The 19,573-nt window shown below is 41.8% G+C and overlaps 1 protein-coding gene across 1 annotated transcript in view; it reads left to right on the top strand.

Moving 5' to 3' along the window:
• Window positions 1-19,573, top strand: part of LRRC1 (leucine rich repeat containing 1) — a 103,189-nt gene that overhangs the window by 12,678 nt on the left and 70,938 nt on the right. The window contains exons 2-3 of the mRNA XM_087777107.1: window positions 2,782-2,899; window positions 18,461-18,539. Coding sequence (XP_087633233.1) covers window positions 2,782-2,899; window positions 18,461-18,539 — 197 coding nt within the window. The remainder of the gene's footprint in view (window positions 1-2,781; window positions 2,900-18,460; window positions 18,540-19,573) is intronic.

Genomic DNA, 19,573 nt, shown 5'->3' with positions numbered 1-19,573 from the left:
GGAACATGTTTCTGGTTGGCATGTATTTAAGAAATTACAGATATTTTTTATATATATATATTTTTACATTTGTTGAACTCTATTCAGTAAGCTCTTAATTCTCTTTTTGCCCTGTGGTCTTTTTGACAGGTAAAACAAATATGGCAAAAAGGAGGTGCTTGCCTCTCCAGTAGTGCTTTAGAGCACTAATGATGTGCCTTGGCTAAAGGAAGAATAGTTACTGAAATGGGAGTAGGATGTACTAAACATGCAAGAGTGATTGAGTTCTGTAGTTTAAAGGAAAATAACAAACAAGAAGTTCAAAGAAATGCCATTCACATAACTGCAGTTTCTGATTTTATCTAGGAAATGGTGTCATTCATTAAAAATTGTTATGCAGACCAGAAATAAAGCTCCCACTTCATTTTTCTTTTAAGTAGTCAGTTAAAGAAACAGGAATGCCTTTAAATATTGTGTAATTTTGTTTGTTGCACACATGTGCTCTGCACATTTAATAAATATATCCAACACTGACGCGTGGTGCGGTGAGGGCCCTCAAACCTTCCTAGGGATGCCCAGCCCTTAATAGCTTTTTGATTACCCTTCTGTCTTTTAACTCTGTTCCCTCTGTCTGTCTTTTCTCCCTTGCCATCGTAGAGCATCTCTGGCAAGGATGACTGTTGCTCATGAGAAGATTTGTAGTAGAACATCAATATTTATAACGGTCATATAGTTTAGCAGCTACACGCTGGCTGAGAAACACTTTTTGGCAAGTATTTATTTTGGACAGTGTTAGGATGGGTTGCGATCTCTTCTGTGGAGTGTACTCTTGCTGTGTTTTCATGAAAGTATCTTTAAGTGCATTTCTAAGCTTCTGATGCGTTCTTGGTTTAGTCATATTAATAAATATTTAGCAAAAGGTATGCATTTGTTTTAGAAGATAAAAAAATGTTAATGATACGAAAATACAGTTATGGATCTTGTGAGGACAAAGAAGGATTAAAAAACCATTTGTGGCTATTTTAATTGTAATATATGTTTTTAGGGAGCCAGAAATGTGGAATTGTAAAGGTTCTTTATCTTCCTCTTACAGTTTCAACTCTGTTATCGAAGGCGTTTAATACTTGGGGGGGGAAGAAGTGCCATTGTGATGCAAAAAATGCCTTTCAATTTTTGCATTCAGATCTGGTGCGTCTTATGACTGCTGAGTGTTTATAAACTTTTTAAAGCTCTATCCTTTTTATTACCTAAAAGGAACCCATGTTTTTGAGGGAAAACACATTAATTTCATTGGTGTTTTATTTGTCTATAACAAGGAACGACAGTGTATATTGAAAGATTGATGTTGAGGTTGCAAAACCTTGCATGTAAAACCTGGTTTATGATCTTGGGTATAAGACACTCAGACTAAGACTGACAACCTGTATTATAATACAGATTCATAAGACTCTGCTTTTACCTTGTGTCCTGGTAAGGTGCCTGTCTTACTGCCCCTTTTCTTGTCAATATAAGATAGAATTGATAAGATAGAATAAGATATTCTTAAGAATTGATAAGATAGAATAAGATATTGATAAGATAGAATAATAAAAAAAAGGTGCTAATTTCCAAGAAAGGATTGCAGGTGATTAAATGTAAGCAGATATCCCAAACTTACTAGTGTCTTCCAGTTACCCTGAGGGGCAAAACCCACGAGGGTAACAGGCACGCACACATGCTGCGAGTGGGTGAGATGCACAGGTTCTGACTGCTGGGCAAAAATGCCTCTGCCGTCCGGGGGCACAAAACTCTTGAAATTTGAGAAGTCCGATCAGTTATGGTCAAGATGCCTTGTATATAAAGTCATTTAATTCTGCACAAATCGTCACCACTTGCAGTCACTCTCATTCAAAGGCCTGCCTGGAAGAGAGGAAAGCTGTGATGAGATAAGAGCTTTCCAACTTTCCTAGGGATGCCTACATCTCCATAGGTTTTTAATGACCATTTTGTCTTTCGATCACCAGCTGCTCCCAGCGCCTAGGGTTGACCTGACTTGCAGCTTGGCCTGTCTCCTTTGATGGCTGTTCTGTCTTGAGGGCTGCCAGACCCTCTGTGCCCATAGCTGGGGGTCAGGGAAAGTTAGTACCCTATCTGCATTGCGTGCCCATGTCCTCACTGTAGAGACAGGGCTGGGTTGGGTTCCTCCTCAAGCTGGTAAGACCTGGAATTGTGCGTATCCCGCCCAACTTTCATTAGTCCTTCCGAAACTGGGCCGTGGAGTGGAGGGGTTGTGATGCCAGAAAGAAAGTCTTCCCGAGGGAGGCTGGCTCTGTAACCTAGTTGGTTATGGCGCTCACCGTGAAGAAGACCTTGGCAGCCCCTCTCTGTGGGTTTTCTGGATCGTCCTTTAGAAGTGTCCCTCTGCATTAACTTCCTAATGAGCCCTGGTGTGTAATTAGGATGCTTTTAATTACCCTGCTGGGTAACCTCGCCCCATTAATGCTTTTGAAGCAGGCACTCTGGTTTTCACTAGTGTCTGTCTGCTGTGATCTTTAATAGCGAGCTTCACAGTTTGGTTTTGGCTTTTTTTTAATAATTTTTCATTTTGGGTAAAACAGAGATTATAGTCTGTTTGCATGTAAAAATTAAAACAAAATATTCATTCTGATGCAGGTCTGAAAGAGGTCTGCATAACTGGTTTTAAGCAATAACTTTAATTAGCTCAAATTTTGAAAGTGGCTTCCAGTTATTGCTTATCATTTATCACGCTTATATGTGAGTTATTGGAATATTTTCTGACATGGAATTTTTTCTTTCTTTCAGCCTTTCTTTCAACTTGTGAAGTTACGGAAACTTGGACTTAGTGATAATGAAATCCAGCGGCTCCCTCCAGAAATAGCGAATTTCATGCAGCTGGTGGAACTTGATTTGTCTCGAAATGGTAAGCTCCAGTGTTAATTTGTTTGATTCTATACTGTCCTATGACATGGTCTTTAAAACTGGGTTAGTAGGGTTTTTCTGTGTCTGACATTGCTATCTATGTTCTGCAGAACGCTTCCGTGTAATTCATGGATTTGCCTGTAGTTCTAGATGGGGAGGAGGGAAAGAGCAGAGGAGAGCCGGTGATGGAAATACAGTAATAAAATAACGCTTGACTATAGTTCTGCCTTTCTGAGAGCCTGCTTTATTTTCCAATTTAAAGAATGCTTTACATCCTATTTTTATATGTGTATTTATCTGTCACAATGTTGATATCTCTCCCCAAGCTCTCTGAAATGCCTAGAATTTAAGAAGGAAAAAAAAAAAAAAGAGGTTGAAAGAAAAAAGCTCCTTTCTCTCCAAAAAAAGGCTGCCTATGGGTTAGAAGTCCAATTCTTTATCTCTGTTCTGCCCTTTACCTGTGATTAGCAAGAGGCAGAGTGCTGGTATTTCTACTTGTACTTCTGGAAGAAGAATCAGTCTGTTTGTCACCTGCAGAGATAAATTCAGAAAAGGATGCTGGGAGAAACTGGCTTTTAAAATGTGTTGTTGGAAACCACATGGGTTTATCATTCGCTTGTAATGTTTGCTGCTTATTTTGTCTGGAGCTGGGATGGAGTGAAAACTTTTTTTTGTGTGTGTGTGTAGCCTGGTGAACTTACCAGTTCTGCAAGAAGTTCAGGGGCTGGTGGGTCACCTTTAAGCAGCCTTATGACCCAGTGATCTAGAAATGGCAAATCCGTGTTACCAAATTAAAGCAGCTGTCAGCTATTTTTGCTTCTTTATATGCAGTGAATATGCACAAAATGCTCTCTGAGGTGTGATGGATGGGGTGGGAGAGAGCAAGGTTGTGTGTGAGGGATGTAACTGGGTATTCAGAGAAGAATTTCTTTTTCTTTATAGTTCAACTTCACATTGACCCTTTGCAACAAGAATAGTCAGTGGCCACTTCACCTTCCTGTGACTGTCTGAAATTTGCATCTTTCACTTATTTGTTTGGTGCTTTTAATGCCATCTTTATCTGATAATATAATTGATGAAGCGTAATGAGTCTCTAGGCAGTTGCTGAAAAATTTCTGTGAACCATATAATTTAATGCACATTTGCAAAACCTTGTAAGAGAAGAAGACTGGAAAGAAATCATCTGAGAGACAGAAGAAACACATTAGTTAAAACATTTTAGAAATACATGAGCATTAATTGATGCAGTATTTTGGCTACCGAGTTTGGCTGAGTTGGGTGCTGTCTGTGACAGACCTTATACGAAAGGAAACACTCTGTTGGCTTAGTAATTCTCTTTGCAAATGAATAACTAGCTGCAAAGGAGCTGGTGGATTGGAGCCATGTGAACTCTTGTCAGCCTGACTTGGAAGTTGGCCTGCGAGCTCAACTGTAACGAGAACAGATGGTGTGAACATTTATGGTTGGGTAGATGCGTGTGTGTCATTAGAAGTTACTGCACAAGGAAGTGTTTTCTCAAGTGATGGGCTGATCTAATGCAGGTGGTAGGGAACAGTTGCTTTCCTATATCCAAGGTTCAGTGTTAATCGCCTGTTTTATTGCATTACTTTCTCTTCTCTGTGGTTCATTGCAGAAGGTGACTGATACCGCTTCCCTTTGCTTAATCATGTCACAGTTATTGCACGACTTGACTCTTCAAATGAGTAACGCACCATGCGAGGTGATGCAGGGGGGCCACGGCAGAAGATGACTGATGTTGCTTTCGGCTGTTTGGTCATGATATGGTTGTCTCACAGCTCTTCAAATTAAAAGGCAAAACACATGCCATCTGGGATGCTGCAGGGCGAATTCTCACATAAGGTTTTGGAGATCTACAGTATTTTTGTTTCGTAGCTTTGTGTTTTGAACCACCTTCCAATATGTCAGATTCTCAACCTGCTAAAGGTTTCTCCTGTTCAGTGGTTTGCACTCCATCAGTTTTTGTTTTTCTAACTACCAAAGTACTTAGAAAAAAAAATAGAAACTCTTTGTATTCCTTTCAGGCAGAGAAAAACAGCCCAGCTTTTCAAAATGCAGTATGCTGCATGAATAGGAAAGCGTGATGGTGACATCTGAACTTGGGGAAATAAGAGATCATTGTTCTGTGTTTTTTGTTGTTTTAGCTGTCTGGTTCGGTGCACTAATTGCTTTCAGTTCTGGCCATTCTGTTTCCTCAAGAGCTTAAAAACACAAATACAAATTCATTTAATGTTCTGTGTACAGGAGTCGTGCTTTATATTTTAACCTCTTATCGCAGGAGGAGGAGGAAAGGGTTTTGAATGAACAGAAGTTCTTCCATTTCCCTCGTAATAAAATTGTAACATGTCTTCCTTTCTCATACTTTCTAATCTTTTGGTCTGTGTATGATCTTGGAAGCTCCATGAGATGGTGAGTATGTCATATGGCAGGGCTTGAGCCTGCTTCCAGGCTGCAGTGGCCAGCTGCGTTTTGTGCATGGTGTTGCATTTGGAGGTGGGATCGATCCCCCCCCAGGCAGGATCCCTCCTGACTCTTTGGAGGTACCTCTGGGTGCCTGGGCAATGCGGTGTTACCCACTGCGTAAGTAGCCCTAGTTCATAGGCACTCAGGAAAAGTGAACGGCAAAACTCTTAAGTGTGGCTTTCTTAAATTCCCAAGTATTCTAAAATGCCCGAGACATGCTAGTATATGTTAAAAATGTGCTACATAATTACTCCTTTAAGCAGTTTTTGCTTAATAAGTGAATGTAGAACTACAAAAATCCTCCTGATTAAAACTCAGAAATCTTCATCAGATGTAAACTTGATGCTCCTGTGATCTTGGGTGTACGTGAGAGAAGTCTGGGAAGGGTAAGATGAGAGCCTTAGTGGTGCAGAAGGAGAAGGATTTGGGGAAGGCTAGGAGCCATATAATCTTAAACTTTTCCTGGATTATTTGCATCTTGATGCTATTTCTTACTCCTCTGCAAGGCCATGTGTTCATGCAGATTTCCTAGGAAGCATCCCCACTGTGCTTTTCTAGTCTGGCTGAGGCTGTTATTTGAGCAAATGTTGAATGGATGAATCGAGGATAGGAATTATCAGAGGACAGGGAAGCTGTGCTAAGAAAACAGCACGGTGATGGGGAACACTTGGAAGGTTATTTGGCAATGCAGTTTTTCTCTGCCTCTTGGTCTTAGGTTGTTCAAAAAGCTGATGTACTGGTTCTGAGGCTAAAGAAAACAGACTCGTAGGATTTCAACAGTGGATGCCTGAGCTTTTAAGTTGCTGGCAAAAGCGTGTCTGAGACTCAGAGTATTCCCTGTAGCATCTTCTGAGATAGATGCTCAACTGCTGTGTGTCTGAAACTGCTGCTGGTTCCCTCAGACTCCCCAGGCTTGGGTAAATCTTTTCCTGGATTCTCACATCACTGGTGAATTCTGCAGGGACACTGGGTCGCTGAAGCATCCTTGCTTGATGTCCTTGAAGTCTGGGTAGGGCTCCTGTGCTTTGCATTGAGTTTCGGTGCAAGTCTTTGCTCTACATGGTGGAGGAGAGATTCTGCTCTAGGCACAGTCAGAAGCGCCTGTGTGCTATTTGTTTTCCCACAGCACTTGGACACTCTCTGGGACAACTCTCGAAAGACCCTGTGATTCAGGAAAGAAGTGCAATCTCCAAAGGAAGAAAGATGTGCTCAAACTTCTGCAGTTTTTTCCTTGCGTCTCGGCTGGCACTTCATTAAGCTTCCCTCTCTCCCAAAGCGTGTGCCGCTTGTTTGAGATCCCTGGGAACTGTAGCAGGCCACTACCCATGCTGCTCATCCCACCGAGGTTTCCTCCAATGACTCCCTCCCCCCTTCTCTTCTGAGCAACCCCTGGAGGCTGAATTCTTAGAGCTTAGGGCCCTGCCATCCCAGATTCATTAAAATGTTAATGGCTTTTCTTGTTTTGTAGCTTCTACCAGACAGGAGGGGTAAATGCATAAAGTTTCTGTAGTTAATTTAATGCATGCTGATATTTGGGATTATGTATGCTACGTATGTATGCTGTGTTCTTGCAGACGTGGTATATTTCTTCTTAGTATCCCTGTTCTCCAAGAAGAGTTTTTTTTTGTTTGCCTTTGACAAGTATTAAATCCTCCAGATTCCAGTGATATGTTTTTGGTCATGACATTGCAAGCTCCTTAAAATGCCCTGAAGGTGTTAATTTAATTGTAGTATTTTTATTTGAAAGAAATTGCTACACGCCCCCCCCCCCCCCAACTTTCTCTTAACAGCTGTGGTGTGGAAGTCTGGATTTATTTATTTTTTTTTAATGTCCTATATCTTTTCCAGCCTTTGACAGATTGGCAGCAGCTTGTTTCATTCAGCTCTTTTAGGATAAGAAGAAAATCACTGTGAGCTTTCACGCTGGACAGTGGCTGCTGGGTATTAGGCACTGGGGTGGCTTTCCTACCCTTCCCAGCTGCAGGAGAGCCATTTGAACCGTCCCGCTGTCCACCCTCTTCTCGGATGAAGGCTAACCCCCTTGCTTATGTAGGAGATGAGCCTCTTGCACTTCTGTGTGTGCCTGCATGTTGCTGTCTCTCTGTGATAAAAGCCTGTCAGGCCTCTCTGCTGCTGCTCTTCTTGCTTCCTTTGAATGTGCCTACCAAGGGCTTGGCCATGCAAGCCTGTAGCGTCAATGTAGTTGCTGTGTACCAGCAGATTTGCACTAGCTGTCTGTAGTGGCTCTCCAGCTGGTAGCAGGTAAGGGGATTCAAGTTAGCTGTTACTCCGTGGAAGTGCTCTGTAACCTTGCGGTTTGGTCTTGCGTCCAAGCACCAAGTCTCAAAACAGTGGAAGAGATGCAAGTGTGTGTGCAATGGGGGAATTAAATGGATTTTGATAATCTTCGTAGATGGATTATGCTGGTTCTGCAGCTGACTCCGCTCTCAGTGGAGCTGAGATCTGTTACTTCATGAACTGAGGAGCGATGGCTTTGCTGTGGCATCCGCTGAGGAAATCTGTGTGTGGGCAGATCTTGTTAAGCCATATTTGACTCTACATGATGCTTGGTACCAAAATCCCAACGTGGTTCTTTACTTTGATATTCAATAAGAATAATACTGTTTGTTTAATGTGTACAGTTTCGTACCTACTGTAGAGATGGATTCTGGCTGTATGATATGTTAGTTGCTACCCATTTCTATAGTTTCTGTTTAAACTGAGCTTATGACTGTATTGATAGTGCAGGTGTTCTGGACACAAGTCTCGTGACATCAGGATATTCTCATTCCAAAATCCTCTTTCAACACAGTTGCCATGTTGTGGCAAATATGCTATAATTTATGTGAAAATAATAACAGACTTCACAAAAGATAAATATGCTACTTCAGGATTACCCTAAAAATAGAGATGGTTCCTCACGAGCATCTCAATAGTCACAACACTGTAGTGTAAGGAGAGAGCTGCTGCTGTGCAAGGCTGATGGTCTGACCTCCAAGGAGGTCAGTCTTTGGCAGCAGTAGGCCAGTGTCCCAAATGCTCCATAAGCCTTATTTTTACCTTTTCCTTGCTTCCAAAATGGATTATAGTTGCATATTTAGAAACTTCTGTTTTGTTTTATCTTCAGTTGTCACGGTCCTTTCAGAAATCAACAGCAACGGTATTTAACTATTCTACTTTCGGTTGCAGGCAGTTTGGTATTACTGCTTTTCATTTGAAGTGTTTATTCTTTTTAGCTGCTTTACAACCTAATTAAAAGTCTCTTCAGAGATCTTAGTCATCCTTAGGACACCATATTAATTGTTTATTTTGTGATAGGTTGTGCTAGTTTTGGATGGGATAGAGTTAATTTTCTTCATAGTAGCTGGTATGGGGCTGTGTTTTGGATTTGTGCTGGAAACAGTGTTGATAACGCAGGGGTGTGTTCCTTATTGCTGAGCAGTGCTCACACAGAGTCAAGGCCTTTTCTGCTTCTCACCCCACCCCACCAGCGAGTAGGCTGGGGGTGCACAAGAAGTGGGGAGGGGACACAGCTGGGACAGCTGACCCCAGCTGACCAAAGGGATATCCCATACCATATGTTGTCATGCTCAGCATATAAAGCTGGGGGAAGAAGGAAGGGGGGGATGTTCAGAGTGATGGCATTTGTCTTCCCATGTAACCATTACATGTGATGGAGTCCTGCTTTCCTGGAGATGGCTGAACGCCTGCCTGCTGGTGGGAAGCAGTGAATGAATTCCTTGTTTTGCTTTGCTTGCATACATGGCTTTTTCTTTACCTATTAACCTGTCTTTATGTCAACCCATGAGTTTTCTCACTTTTGCCCTTCCAATTCTCTCCCCCATCCCACTGGGGGGAGTGAGCGAGCGGCTGCGTGGTGCTTAGCTGCCAGCTGGGATTAAACCACGACATAGGTACATTTTATTTAACAAGTCATTTAAAGCTTCCTTAGAAGGCCAGGTGAGCACACAGCAGCTGACCTGCAGAGCATCAGTCCCTGCCACTGCAGAGCAGTGTGTAATCTTTGCTTTACTCTCTGGGGCTTCAGCTCATTTGTTTGTATTGGTGCATGCACACCAATGCTTTCCATTTTAATTCCGCTGTCTGCTCCCAAAGACATACCTGTCATCTATACTGTAGCATTACCTCCCTTCTGCCCAGAAAGTGGGTAAGTGTCCCCCTTTTCTCCCCCACTGAAAGCAGGATAACCAGCATTTTCAAACTAGAAATACTGACAGAGGAAAGGCTCGAGTGCTTATTTCAATTCATCTCGGCTGGTGACCCAGCTATTTTACAGTGAGGACATAAGCTAACTAGGCAGAAGCAGTCTAAGTCTTCTGATCCTGTCCTGCAGCCCTGAATGGGCTCCGCTTTCTCATCTAACAGCTGCTGCCTTCTGCCCTGTGCTCTCACCTCGGATCTGGCTGTCCACCTCTGCCGCACTTCCCAGCATCTGAGCAGAGACCTCCTCTGTGAAATGCTCTTCTCTGCCTGCCACCAGCTGCTCTGACATGAATGTGCTGGTACAGGTCTGGTGGTGAATAGTAAAATCCAGAATGCTGAGAAATAAATGTAAATTAACACATTCTTGCTCAGTGGACAAGAACGAAAAAAAAGAAGACGGCAAGCTGTGCTGTTGTGAGGCACTATGGTTGGCAAACGCATCTTCTTGTTAAAATATGCAACTGCTGGATGTTGCTTGTTTGCCTTCAGAACTGGTTTGTGTCCAGGTGAGCACTTATGGACAAAGAAGAATTGCTCTGACTCCTTCATGGACACGTCTTACCTGGTACAGGAAAGCATCCTGTGAATGCACTCACTGCAACCCTGCAACCCTGGTTGTGAACACCTGAAAGCCATAGGACATCCCACCAGAGGCTATTGTGGTTTGTATGGTGGTAGAACTATTGCAGAGGATCTTCAGCTTTAGCCTGGGCCAGGCCAGTGACTGTTTTTTAGTTTTGTGTTTGTGTTTTGGGTTTTTTTTTGGGAGGGTTTTTTTTGTGCTAATGAAAGCAGAGCTCCCTTGTTGCAGACTTGGAGATAACAGAATTTTTCACTCTTTTAGATGGTTGCTTCCTAGCAGTTGTGTTGGGTGGTTGTTTTTTTTTTTTTTTTTTTTGACACATCTAACTTCTAGTGACATATATTTTCTTTGTATTATCTCCCATCCCTCCCTTCAGGTCAGTTTAAAACCTGTGCTTAAAAAACATTATCATCTTCATGCCTTACAAATGAAGTTTATGGATTGATGTACAAAGCAGAGTACTGGGGAAGAAAGAAACACGTACTGCAAATTGCTTTTAAATTCTAGAGCACTGCAGAGTCCCACAGACGTGTAGAAATTCTTGCTTGCTTTGAAGGAGTGGTGTAAAAGTTGGAATTTGAATCTGTGTCACTAAAATGAATTTGATGTTGGTAAGTTGGAGGAGGAGGTGAGCTTTATATGCAGCAGGAGAAGTAAGGTGAGAGAGAAAGGCTCATTAGGGAGGGGAAGGAAAAAGCAGTAAGTGCCGACTGTGATTGGGAAAGAGAAGATAAGTGAAATCTCATGATGGAATAATCTAATTAGAGAAGTTTAGAAGGTGTTATTTTTAAATGGATAACAGAAAAGTGGATTTTTCCATCATGATATTTTCTGCCAGATTTAACTGTTTTTTCTAAGTAAACTTTGCTAAAGTACTTGCGTGCACATTTAGCAAAAGTGGCTTCATCCGTATTCAAGAGAAGGCTATGGGTTTAGAAGGTGTTTTTTGTTTGTTTTTTTTGGGGGGTGGTGGTTTTGTTTGGGGTTTTTTTTGATGTTTTAGTGAGGATTGTTTGGATTTTTTTGTTTGCTTGGTTTGTTTTTGGTGTTTGTTTTTTTTTTTTTTTTTTTGAAAGCAGCAGGACAAGTTGGAGACAGAAACCTTTGGCCTGCTGAGGTATCAGCTAAAGTGTTAAACATCAGACAATCCATATGGGAGTGACGTAAAATAAATACTTCATTTTCTGGATAATCTAGATTAGAGATCATAAAATGGCAAAGGCGTTGTTCTTGTATCCACAGAGTTGCTTGGGTTTTGGTTTCTTTTTTGTTGAGAAGGTTAGATGCCATGACTATGAAGTTACTGAAGAATTAATTCAATAAATCTGTAACTTTGTTGTTAAAGCACTTAATATACTTTCTGTCATCTTCAGCTTCATAGGTAGAATACTAGGTTTTACTTTTATTTTTTCTTGCTTCTCAGACTAAAAGTGTTTCATTCCTGCTAGCCTTGAGGTCCAAGATGGAAATCCTTATAAAAATGTCTCCTAGCCTTGTTTAACTCTTCGTTGGCATGTATCAGTAAAAAGGTAGAAGACCTAAATTCCTTGCTGAAGTTGGGCTCTTCCACTTAATTCACCTGGCACTATCGTTTCCTTGTGATCTGATCTTTGAGCTCCCCCCTCCTTCTTTTTCCTCCTGTTTCCAATTTACAGCTCCTGGTCCTCTGTTGCTGCTTCTTCCTGCAGCTGAGAAGGACGGTCTGTTGATTTACCACAATGCTACCTGTTCAAAAACCAGCTCGTTTTTATGTCCCCGCACGGTTTTCTTTCATTGAAATAATACCTATGTATCCGTGAAATGCACTTATGTGAGGACTTTTTTCCCCTGCTCCTCTCCTCCCTTGGAAAAGGGACGTATCCAGAAGAAATGAGGAGGAATGAGATGCGTACCTCGCTTCGGTTTCTTGCTAATTATGCAGTAAGGGATTTAGTTGAGAAAACCCAGCCTGAACCTGTTTGTGAATTGTCCTTGAAGTCATAAAGATGGGTCTTCAAAGAGCAGTATCTCTTGTATTTTGTATATCCTCAGCCTCAGAGCTTGAGGAGGAAAATGTTACAACCTATACAAGAACCACTTAACTTCAACAGACTTTGCAAGAACTGCGTGACTCCTGTCACATTGTGCCCCAGAAATTGTAGCATTTACCTAAAGAGGTTGATTACTGCAGCCTTCAGGGCTAGTAGCAAAACCTTCTGGTTTCTAGAAAAAAAATAAGCCTGTCAGATCATTGTGTATATCATGATTTTAATGTGGAAATGGAGGGAGAGGATGAGTGATCTCCCTCCATCCCTTCCCCCTGTGGAGACAGAACCTCTAGGAGCTGCACTCGCCTGCTTTGGGGAGGGTGGAGAGATGTGGTGGTGGTGGCGTCTGCGAGACAGCAGCCTACTCAGCTGGACTTTGCAGCTGAAGAGCCCTTCGTAGAGACAAACAAATATTTGTACCACAAATTCCTTCTTGCAAGGTATTTGACTAAGTGGGCTGTTTCCTCCTCTCCCGTTGGGAAGGTGGCGGAGGTGGAGAGCAGGGTGGGAGAGCTTTCCCAAGGGCAGGCGTCTCGGAGACCCCTCTGCAAGGGGTGGCACAGAGGAACCCCCGTGGAACTGGAAAGAGAACCTCTAGGCTCCTAAATCACTCCAGCAGTGCAGTGCTTAATGCTTTATTGGACCTTTTGTGTCTGCGTGTCTGTATGTGTGATAGAGTATAGTAGATATTGCATATGATGTATGTGAGAAGAGGCAGGGGGAAAATTCTTCTGTGTATTGAATTGGATGGATGAGATCTGGTTTGCCTTTGGTTATCCCTCTCCTGAGGGATAATGCTGCATGAATTCACAGCCTTTGAGTTTGGAATGGGCTTCCTGGGTATACATTCGGTATAAACTAATCAGCTGCTTAATACATTAATGAATTACTAATCCCTGAGTGGTTAAGGTGTTTTGCCTGTGTTGTACATACCTGGAGGTGGGCCTATTCAGTTGATTTTTGCTGGGGTGTATGGAGTGTGCCAGCTCCAGCCCTACTAAAGCACAGTGCTCTGTGTCACCTTCATAGCTGGAAAATATAACAGTGTCCAGTAGTTGCTCCCTGAAAGACTCTTGAATGTTGTAAACTCTCCCTCAGGAATGTGGCACATCTGAGACTTCAGCTAAGTTCTTGTAAAAATACTTTTTACTGTGAGCTGGAGTCCACTGTTTGAGTAGCTCTGGTCTGGTAGCCCTGTCACAGCCTAGGACCTTCCTGGCCATTGCTGTCTCGATATTGATCAGGTATTGGAAATTATGTTCACTATTGCAGAATGTGTAAAGGATGCTGGCCGTGTAGCCTTCGGGTAGACAAAATAATATTGTCAGTTCTTGAAAGTCGATATACAATGCTGTAAAAATGTGCCGTACAAAAGGTTCTATCAGTTTAAAATGAAGGCTGTCTTCTTCCCCACCCTCTCAGCCATCAGAAGAAGGAAAGTGGGGAAATGGGGATTGAGAGGTGTCACTGTTGTAAAAATCTTCACCAAAAAATAGATTAGCACCGAACAAAAGGCTTTTTAGAAGTAACTTTCTCATTCAGATGGTACAGAATTCAGTAGTGTCAAACTTACCTCTTAAGTCACTTGTAGAGGACTTGCAAGATGGTTAGCAAATTCTTGTGCAAACTAGAACGATAAACATCTGAAGAGGTATTTTGAAGGGGGTTTGGGGAATATGCCCTCCTATATACATGACTGCCAAGCTTGATTTTCATCCACTTCTGCTGGCACGACTTCTTTTTGCTGCCAGTGTATTTATATTGTCACATGTCACAGGGCTTATGCTTGGTTTATGGCTTTATTATTGGTAGTGCTGCACAGTCTGTGTGCCAGAACATTTGGGGCATCATGTAAATGTAGAGCATTCATCAGTGTGTAGCATTAGAAAAATCCTAGATATTTAAGTAGGATTTGAGCTGGTTATCCAGCAGTGGCGAGAAAAGCATTCAACCTTACTGCTGCTGATATTGGCAGAGATGTATGTGTTAATGTCTGTAACAAAATCGAGTAGTCAACAGTAATGGTGCAAGCTGCTTAATCCATCGAGAGGCAGAAGGACTTCTTGATATATTTTAATATCCTCTGTTGCATTTCAGTTGATTATGTCAATGCTTCTATTGTGGACCATCACCTTCTCTGCTATAATAATCACTCCAGGTTTTTTTGTCACATACTAAAATGCTCCTTGCCTTTTCTCTTCTGAGTTCATTTATTCAACATGTTACAGTAGTCTTCACATGTAGTGATAAAATATCTGCTCATAACTTGGTTGTGTTTTGCCTGAGAAATCTTTTTAAGATGCCTTGCAATTAAAATGAGTTATATTTCAACCTTGTGAAACTTATTAAATGTATAATGATCCTCAGTTCAAAGAGTTACACTGAATTTTTGTCTGTCCCTTGTCTGGTTAGGTGGAGGAGAAAAATTAATCAGATACAGGAAAAGTATCAATGTAGGGAGGAAAATATACTTTACAAGTAAAGAAATAGCTTAACGTAGAAATGGAATTGCCTTTCTTTTCCTTTTGCCTGTTACCATTTCTTACTGAAGATTTTTGCTCATGTAGTGACTTCATAGTCTGGAATATCTGGGCTGGGAAAGCACATTTCATTTTCAGAACAGATTTTGTAATTTGCAAATGCATCCAAAATATAAGCAGTGCCTATACTGTCTTATTTCAAGTAGTATCTTGGAGTAATTTCTACTTAGCTCAGATTCTTGTTGGCTTTTACAGGTAATACCCAAGACTTGTAACAGAAAAAGCATATCAAAATAGTTTTGCTGAGAAGGCGTATTTTCTGGTTTTCATAGTCCATCATACAGAAGTAGAAGAGAAATTATTTATGGTATGGCAATGAAACTACACATTGGTGGAGGAAATCAATAGCACGATTAGTTTCAGAAACTTTTGTCATTGAGGATTTAAGTTTATCTTCTGCTTTATATGTTACATTTTTGTGTGTGTGTGTGTATGTATATATATTTTTAAATTTTTTTCCAAACGAATTAGGATAGTTACTTCTACTTGAGCTTTGATTTTTTGTAGGACTTTTTGTTTTTTATTTGGGAGAATGATTCACACACACAGACAGTGTGTATATGAAAGGGGTGTTGTGTCTGTACGTATATGCATATGTAAAAGTTGTGGACACTGGCTTGGTTGCAAAGAAAGGAGTTATTCTAAGCCCTCAGAAGCTTTGAAATAGTGATGTCCCTTTCAGGACTTTTCCAGCTAGTTATCCAGGGAAGGATGGTATGAAGCCTAGATGGCGGATGACACGCTGCTTTATTTGCTGCTGGTTAGCAGAGCTCAGTATCAGTGTTTGTCATTGCTGTAATGAAATGTAGAAGTAACATTGTCTACTGAGTGCATGTAGGACTTCTGTCTTCAATAATTCTGTAGTACCAATTCAGTCTTCTACAGGCGGCACTCCATCCCAGAGGACTGGAATGGGTAAAACCATCAGCTTTGCTGTCTGTAAATGCAGTTTTGATTTGGTTTGATTTTATGTATATTTATCTGTAGGAAAAGGGAAGATTTCCATTTCTGCATACTGTTTGTATTTCTTAGAACACCCTTTCAAAAGTGGATGCTTCTATATGAATGTTTAATAAAAAAAAAAAAAAAAAGAAAAAAAGAAAGAGTACCATCTGTTTTGCAAGACAGAGCAGTGACCCTGCAATGACATCAGTGCTTTTACTTTCTGGAGTATTAGTGACAGGCAAATGCTTTTAAGTACTTAGAGTGTTACGAGAATTTTATCACTTTAAGGTAATCATTCAATCAGGCAATCTTACTTCTTTTTAGTTATTCAAATGCCACTATTCAGACCTGTTTGTCCCTACCATATGAGAGGAATAGTGTGAGGTTTTGACTCCAGCAGAGATGCTTATGAATGTGACACTTTGAAATAGGCTGGTTGTTCAAGTGTCCCCGATTTAAATTTGGGAGCCCTGTAGCTCCTGCAGTAGCTTCATGGCTACTTCCGAGGTTCTTCATGGAAGATCTGCTTGTTGACTGTGTCACTGGCACGTGTTGTGCTGGATTTGGGCTTGTGGATGAGATGAAACCCATGAAGAGGTTTGAAGACCCCAAGGCCTGGTCACTCTCTGGCCTGACGCCCCCGGGCGGGGTCCCGCATCGCAGCCCCCCCACCTCTCCATCCTTTGCGCCAGGCTGACGTCTGGCCTTTCAGTCGGGCAAGCGGCCACGGGGGAGCGAGCTCGCTGGATCCTGACCTGGAGACTCAGAGTGACCTGTCCCTTCTCACCTCAAAGGCCTCACCTGATGTTTCACTCTGAATTTGTGTCATTGCTGTTGGATTTCTGGGAAAGATCAACTGTTTCCCTTCAAATACCAAAACTGTTATGAAGGAGTGGGTGAGTAAGAACGTATAAAACATCTCTGATGAGACGTAATCTCTAAAGTCATCTATTCCATTTTATGGGACAACCACTGCTGTTGACAGGCCTTAGGGTTTGCGTAGATTTAAAAGTAGTTTATTCTCCTTCATGAAGTGTACTGAGCTCCATGCAAACCTTGCCCTGGGCAGCTTTGGCATTGTGGAAGCACAGCTTGGTTGTTCGATGCCTCGCACTGTGGGTATTTACCCCTCTCATTCATTATTTTGGTATTTAGTAACAGTGGATGTGTTTTCTGAAGATGCAGTGTATTTCTGGGGTTAGTGATTAGACCACTCCAGAGCTACTCATAATCATTAGGAACCGTTTCTCCATCCGCCCTGGCTATTTTCAAAGCTGTGCCTGGTGAGCACTGGGGTTCATCAGGCAAGAGTGATTTGCTTCCATTCCAAGAGGAAGCACCTCTTGGGATGGAGCGAAACCCATTTGGGGGTGCCCATCTCCCTCCTTCCCTCCAGCCCTTCCCACTCATGTGGGAAACAGTAGAAGGTTCCCAGGAGATGCTCCTCTACTGCCCTTGCGTTGATTGTTCACAGCTGGTGACATGTGGGTTTGGAAGATGGTCTTGCTGGCTCTGGGTTCAGTTCTGAGCTGGGAATCATTCAAAACAGATGCATTTGCTCAGACTACCTGGCAAGAGATGAACCTGATGAGCAGGTACTCTCCTCCCGTCCATTGCACCGCTTTTGGGGAGAAGGGCTGAATGAAATACATAGGTAGTCAATTCTGAGTTACTCAGCTGGATAGGAAGAGACCTAATTTCCAAATATTTTTCAACATATTTAGATCATTTATGGCTGCTGAGGTCAGTGGTACCACTTGCATGAGGAAAATCTATGAAGGTATTTCACGAAATATTCTTTGTGATGAGAACAGCAGAAAGAGGAGATGGAGTAGATGTAATGTTCTCTAGGAAAAATGGAAACAGGAAAAAACTTGGAAACAGAAGTCTGATTTTTACTTTAAGATTTGCCTTTTTTTTCTTTTTGAATTCTTTTCAGAATGAATCATAAAAATCTAAGTTGTTAAACAAGTAAATCACAAGTTTGTTTCATTTTTGCTGGATCTCAATGACAGTAAACAAGCACTTACACAGCGGACTCACAGCCTATTTGCAGAAATACAGCTTGATGTAAGAGGCCCAGAAGACAATTTTATTTTTAAGATAGCATGCCTAACTTCAGTAGGTAAACATGTTATGTTGAAGATACTTGGAAAAAAAAGTCTATTTTCACATACAAATATCTCTGATTGCCAGAAAGTAATCTGAAATAGTGTACTAGCACTTATCTGGGGCTCGTCAATTTGAATAATATTTTCAAATTGCCTGGCTTTAGTGTGAGGGAGGCTGGTTCTGCTCCCGTGAGTGTATGTTACAGGTGGAGAGACTCACACATTCTCTTCTTCCTTCCCTTGTTTTCCCTCCCCAGGTACTTTCTGCCAGCACAGATTGTGGGCGTGTATTGATCAAATTACAAAGGGTTCCGATTTTAATTGGTTCTTTAGGACAGTCCTAGCACATAGAGTCTGTTTTTTTTGATGGGCAGAGGCTGATAAAGATTAGTCCAAGGACAGGTGAGTAATCTAGGATCAGGAAGATGAGGGTGGAGCAGGAGCGGGAAATGGGATGTGAAAAAACATAAAATGGCTCTGCTGCGATAGCCGTGTACTTGGATGTGAAGCAGTCTTGCATGTTGAAATGTCTTGAAAGATACCAAGATAACTCCTTGCAGTAGCAAGTTACTGAATGTAATGAGGCAATAATTTCAGTGTAGATGCAGTACAGTTGTTGACAATTTTTTTTCCTTTTTTTTTCTTCTGCAGATATTCCTGAAATACCAGAAAGCATCTCATTCTGCAGAGCACTACAGGTAGCAGATTTCAGTGGGAATCCACTGACTAGGTAACCTCCACCTTCTTCTTAGTACTTGCCATACCAGAATTACAATCTTGCTGTAACAATTACAATTTTAAATAAGCCCTTTAAAAATTGTGTTCTAGGATCTCTATGAAATCTTGCCAACAGTGTCTGTCCCTGGCAGGGACTGCAGCAAAAGTTCAGATTTAAAAAGTGATGTGCATCTTTCCTGGGAGGGGATGAAATTTGTTAGCCAGCCAGGAAACAAGTAAATCTGATTGCCTTTTAAATAATTTTAATTTCTCTTCTTAAATGAAAAGGAAAACCATGCTCATACTTGGGAGAGATAAGGCAATGGTTAGCACGAATGCATTGGCACAAACCCAGGTGCCTGATGATTTGGAATAGACTTTAGATCAGCTGCTGCAGATAATGGCTTTTACTAATGATTAAAGCTTGGACTAGCATTTCATCACCCTCCCATCAATTGGGACACAGTGACATGCAGTAACATGTGGCAAAAATGCACTGCATATGTCGGTGGCTGCTACGGCTGCTGTCGGTCTGCGTTCTGATGAGCTGGGGTTTGGGGATTGTGCACACTTTTGGTACAGGAGTTTTGTTTACATTTCCCTGTTCCATTTGCTGAAGAATTTGGAATTTATCTAGTGAAATGTGGCTGGAGATAGCAAGGAAGAGGCAATCTGCTAATTAAGGCCTTTGAATACTATTTGGAGAACTGTTTCCTAAACCAGCCTGTGCCACAGAACTCCTTTGTGATGCCGAGCAAGTCACATAAGCCAGAGTATTCACAGCGGACGCTTGCCAACCGGCGTTGCTTTGCACTGAGATGGGCTAGGAATACTTGCAGGATTAGCTGGCTGGCTGGGCTGCAGGAGTGCTAACAAACAGGAGAGTGTCTGTAATATCTTAAGCCGCTCCAGTGGTTTTGCGAGATGGCTTCTCCCACATGTGCAGCTGAGATTCTTCAGAAGTGCACTTTGAATATCTCCCATAATGCCTCCTAAGTTCTCTGGAAAGTCACATCTCTGAGCATTAAAGGGACACTTGTGATCTTA

The sequence above is a fragment of the Nipponia nippon genome, unplaced genomic scaffold (assembly GCF_047370975.1).
Source record: "Nipponia nippon isolate SJK-2023a ecotype South Korea unplaced genomic scaffold, ASM4737097v1 scaffold_4, whole genome shotgun sequence".
Lineage (NCBI taxonomy): Eukaryota > Metazoa > Chordata > Aves > Pelecaniformes > Threskiornithidae > Nipponia > Nipponia nippon.
This window is presented reverse-complemented; position numbering and strand designations above follow the sequence as displayed.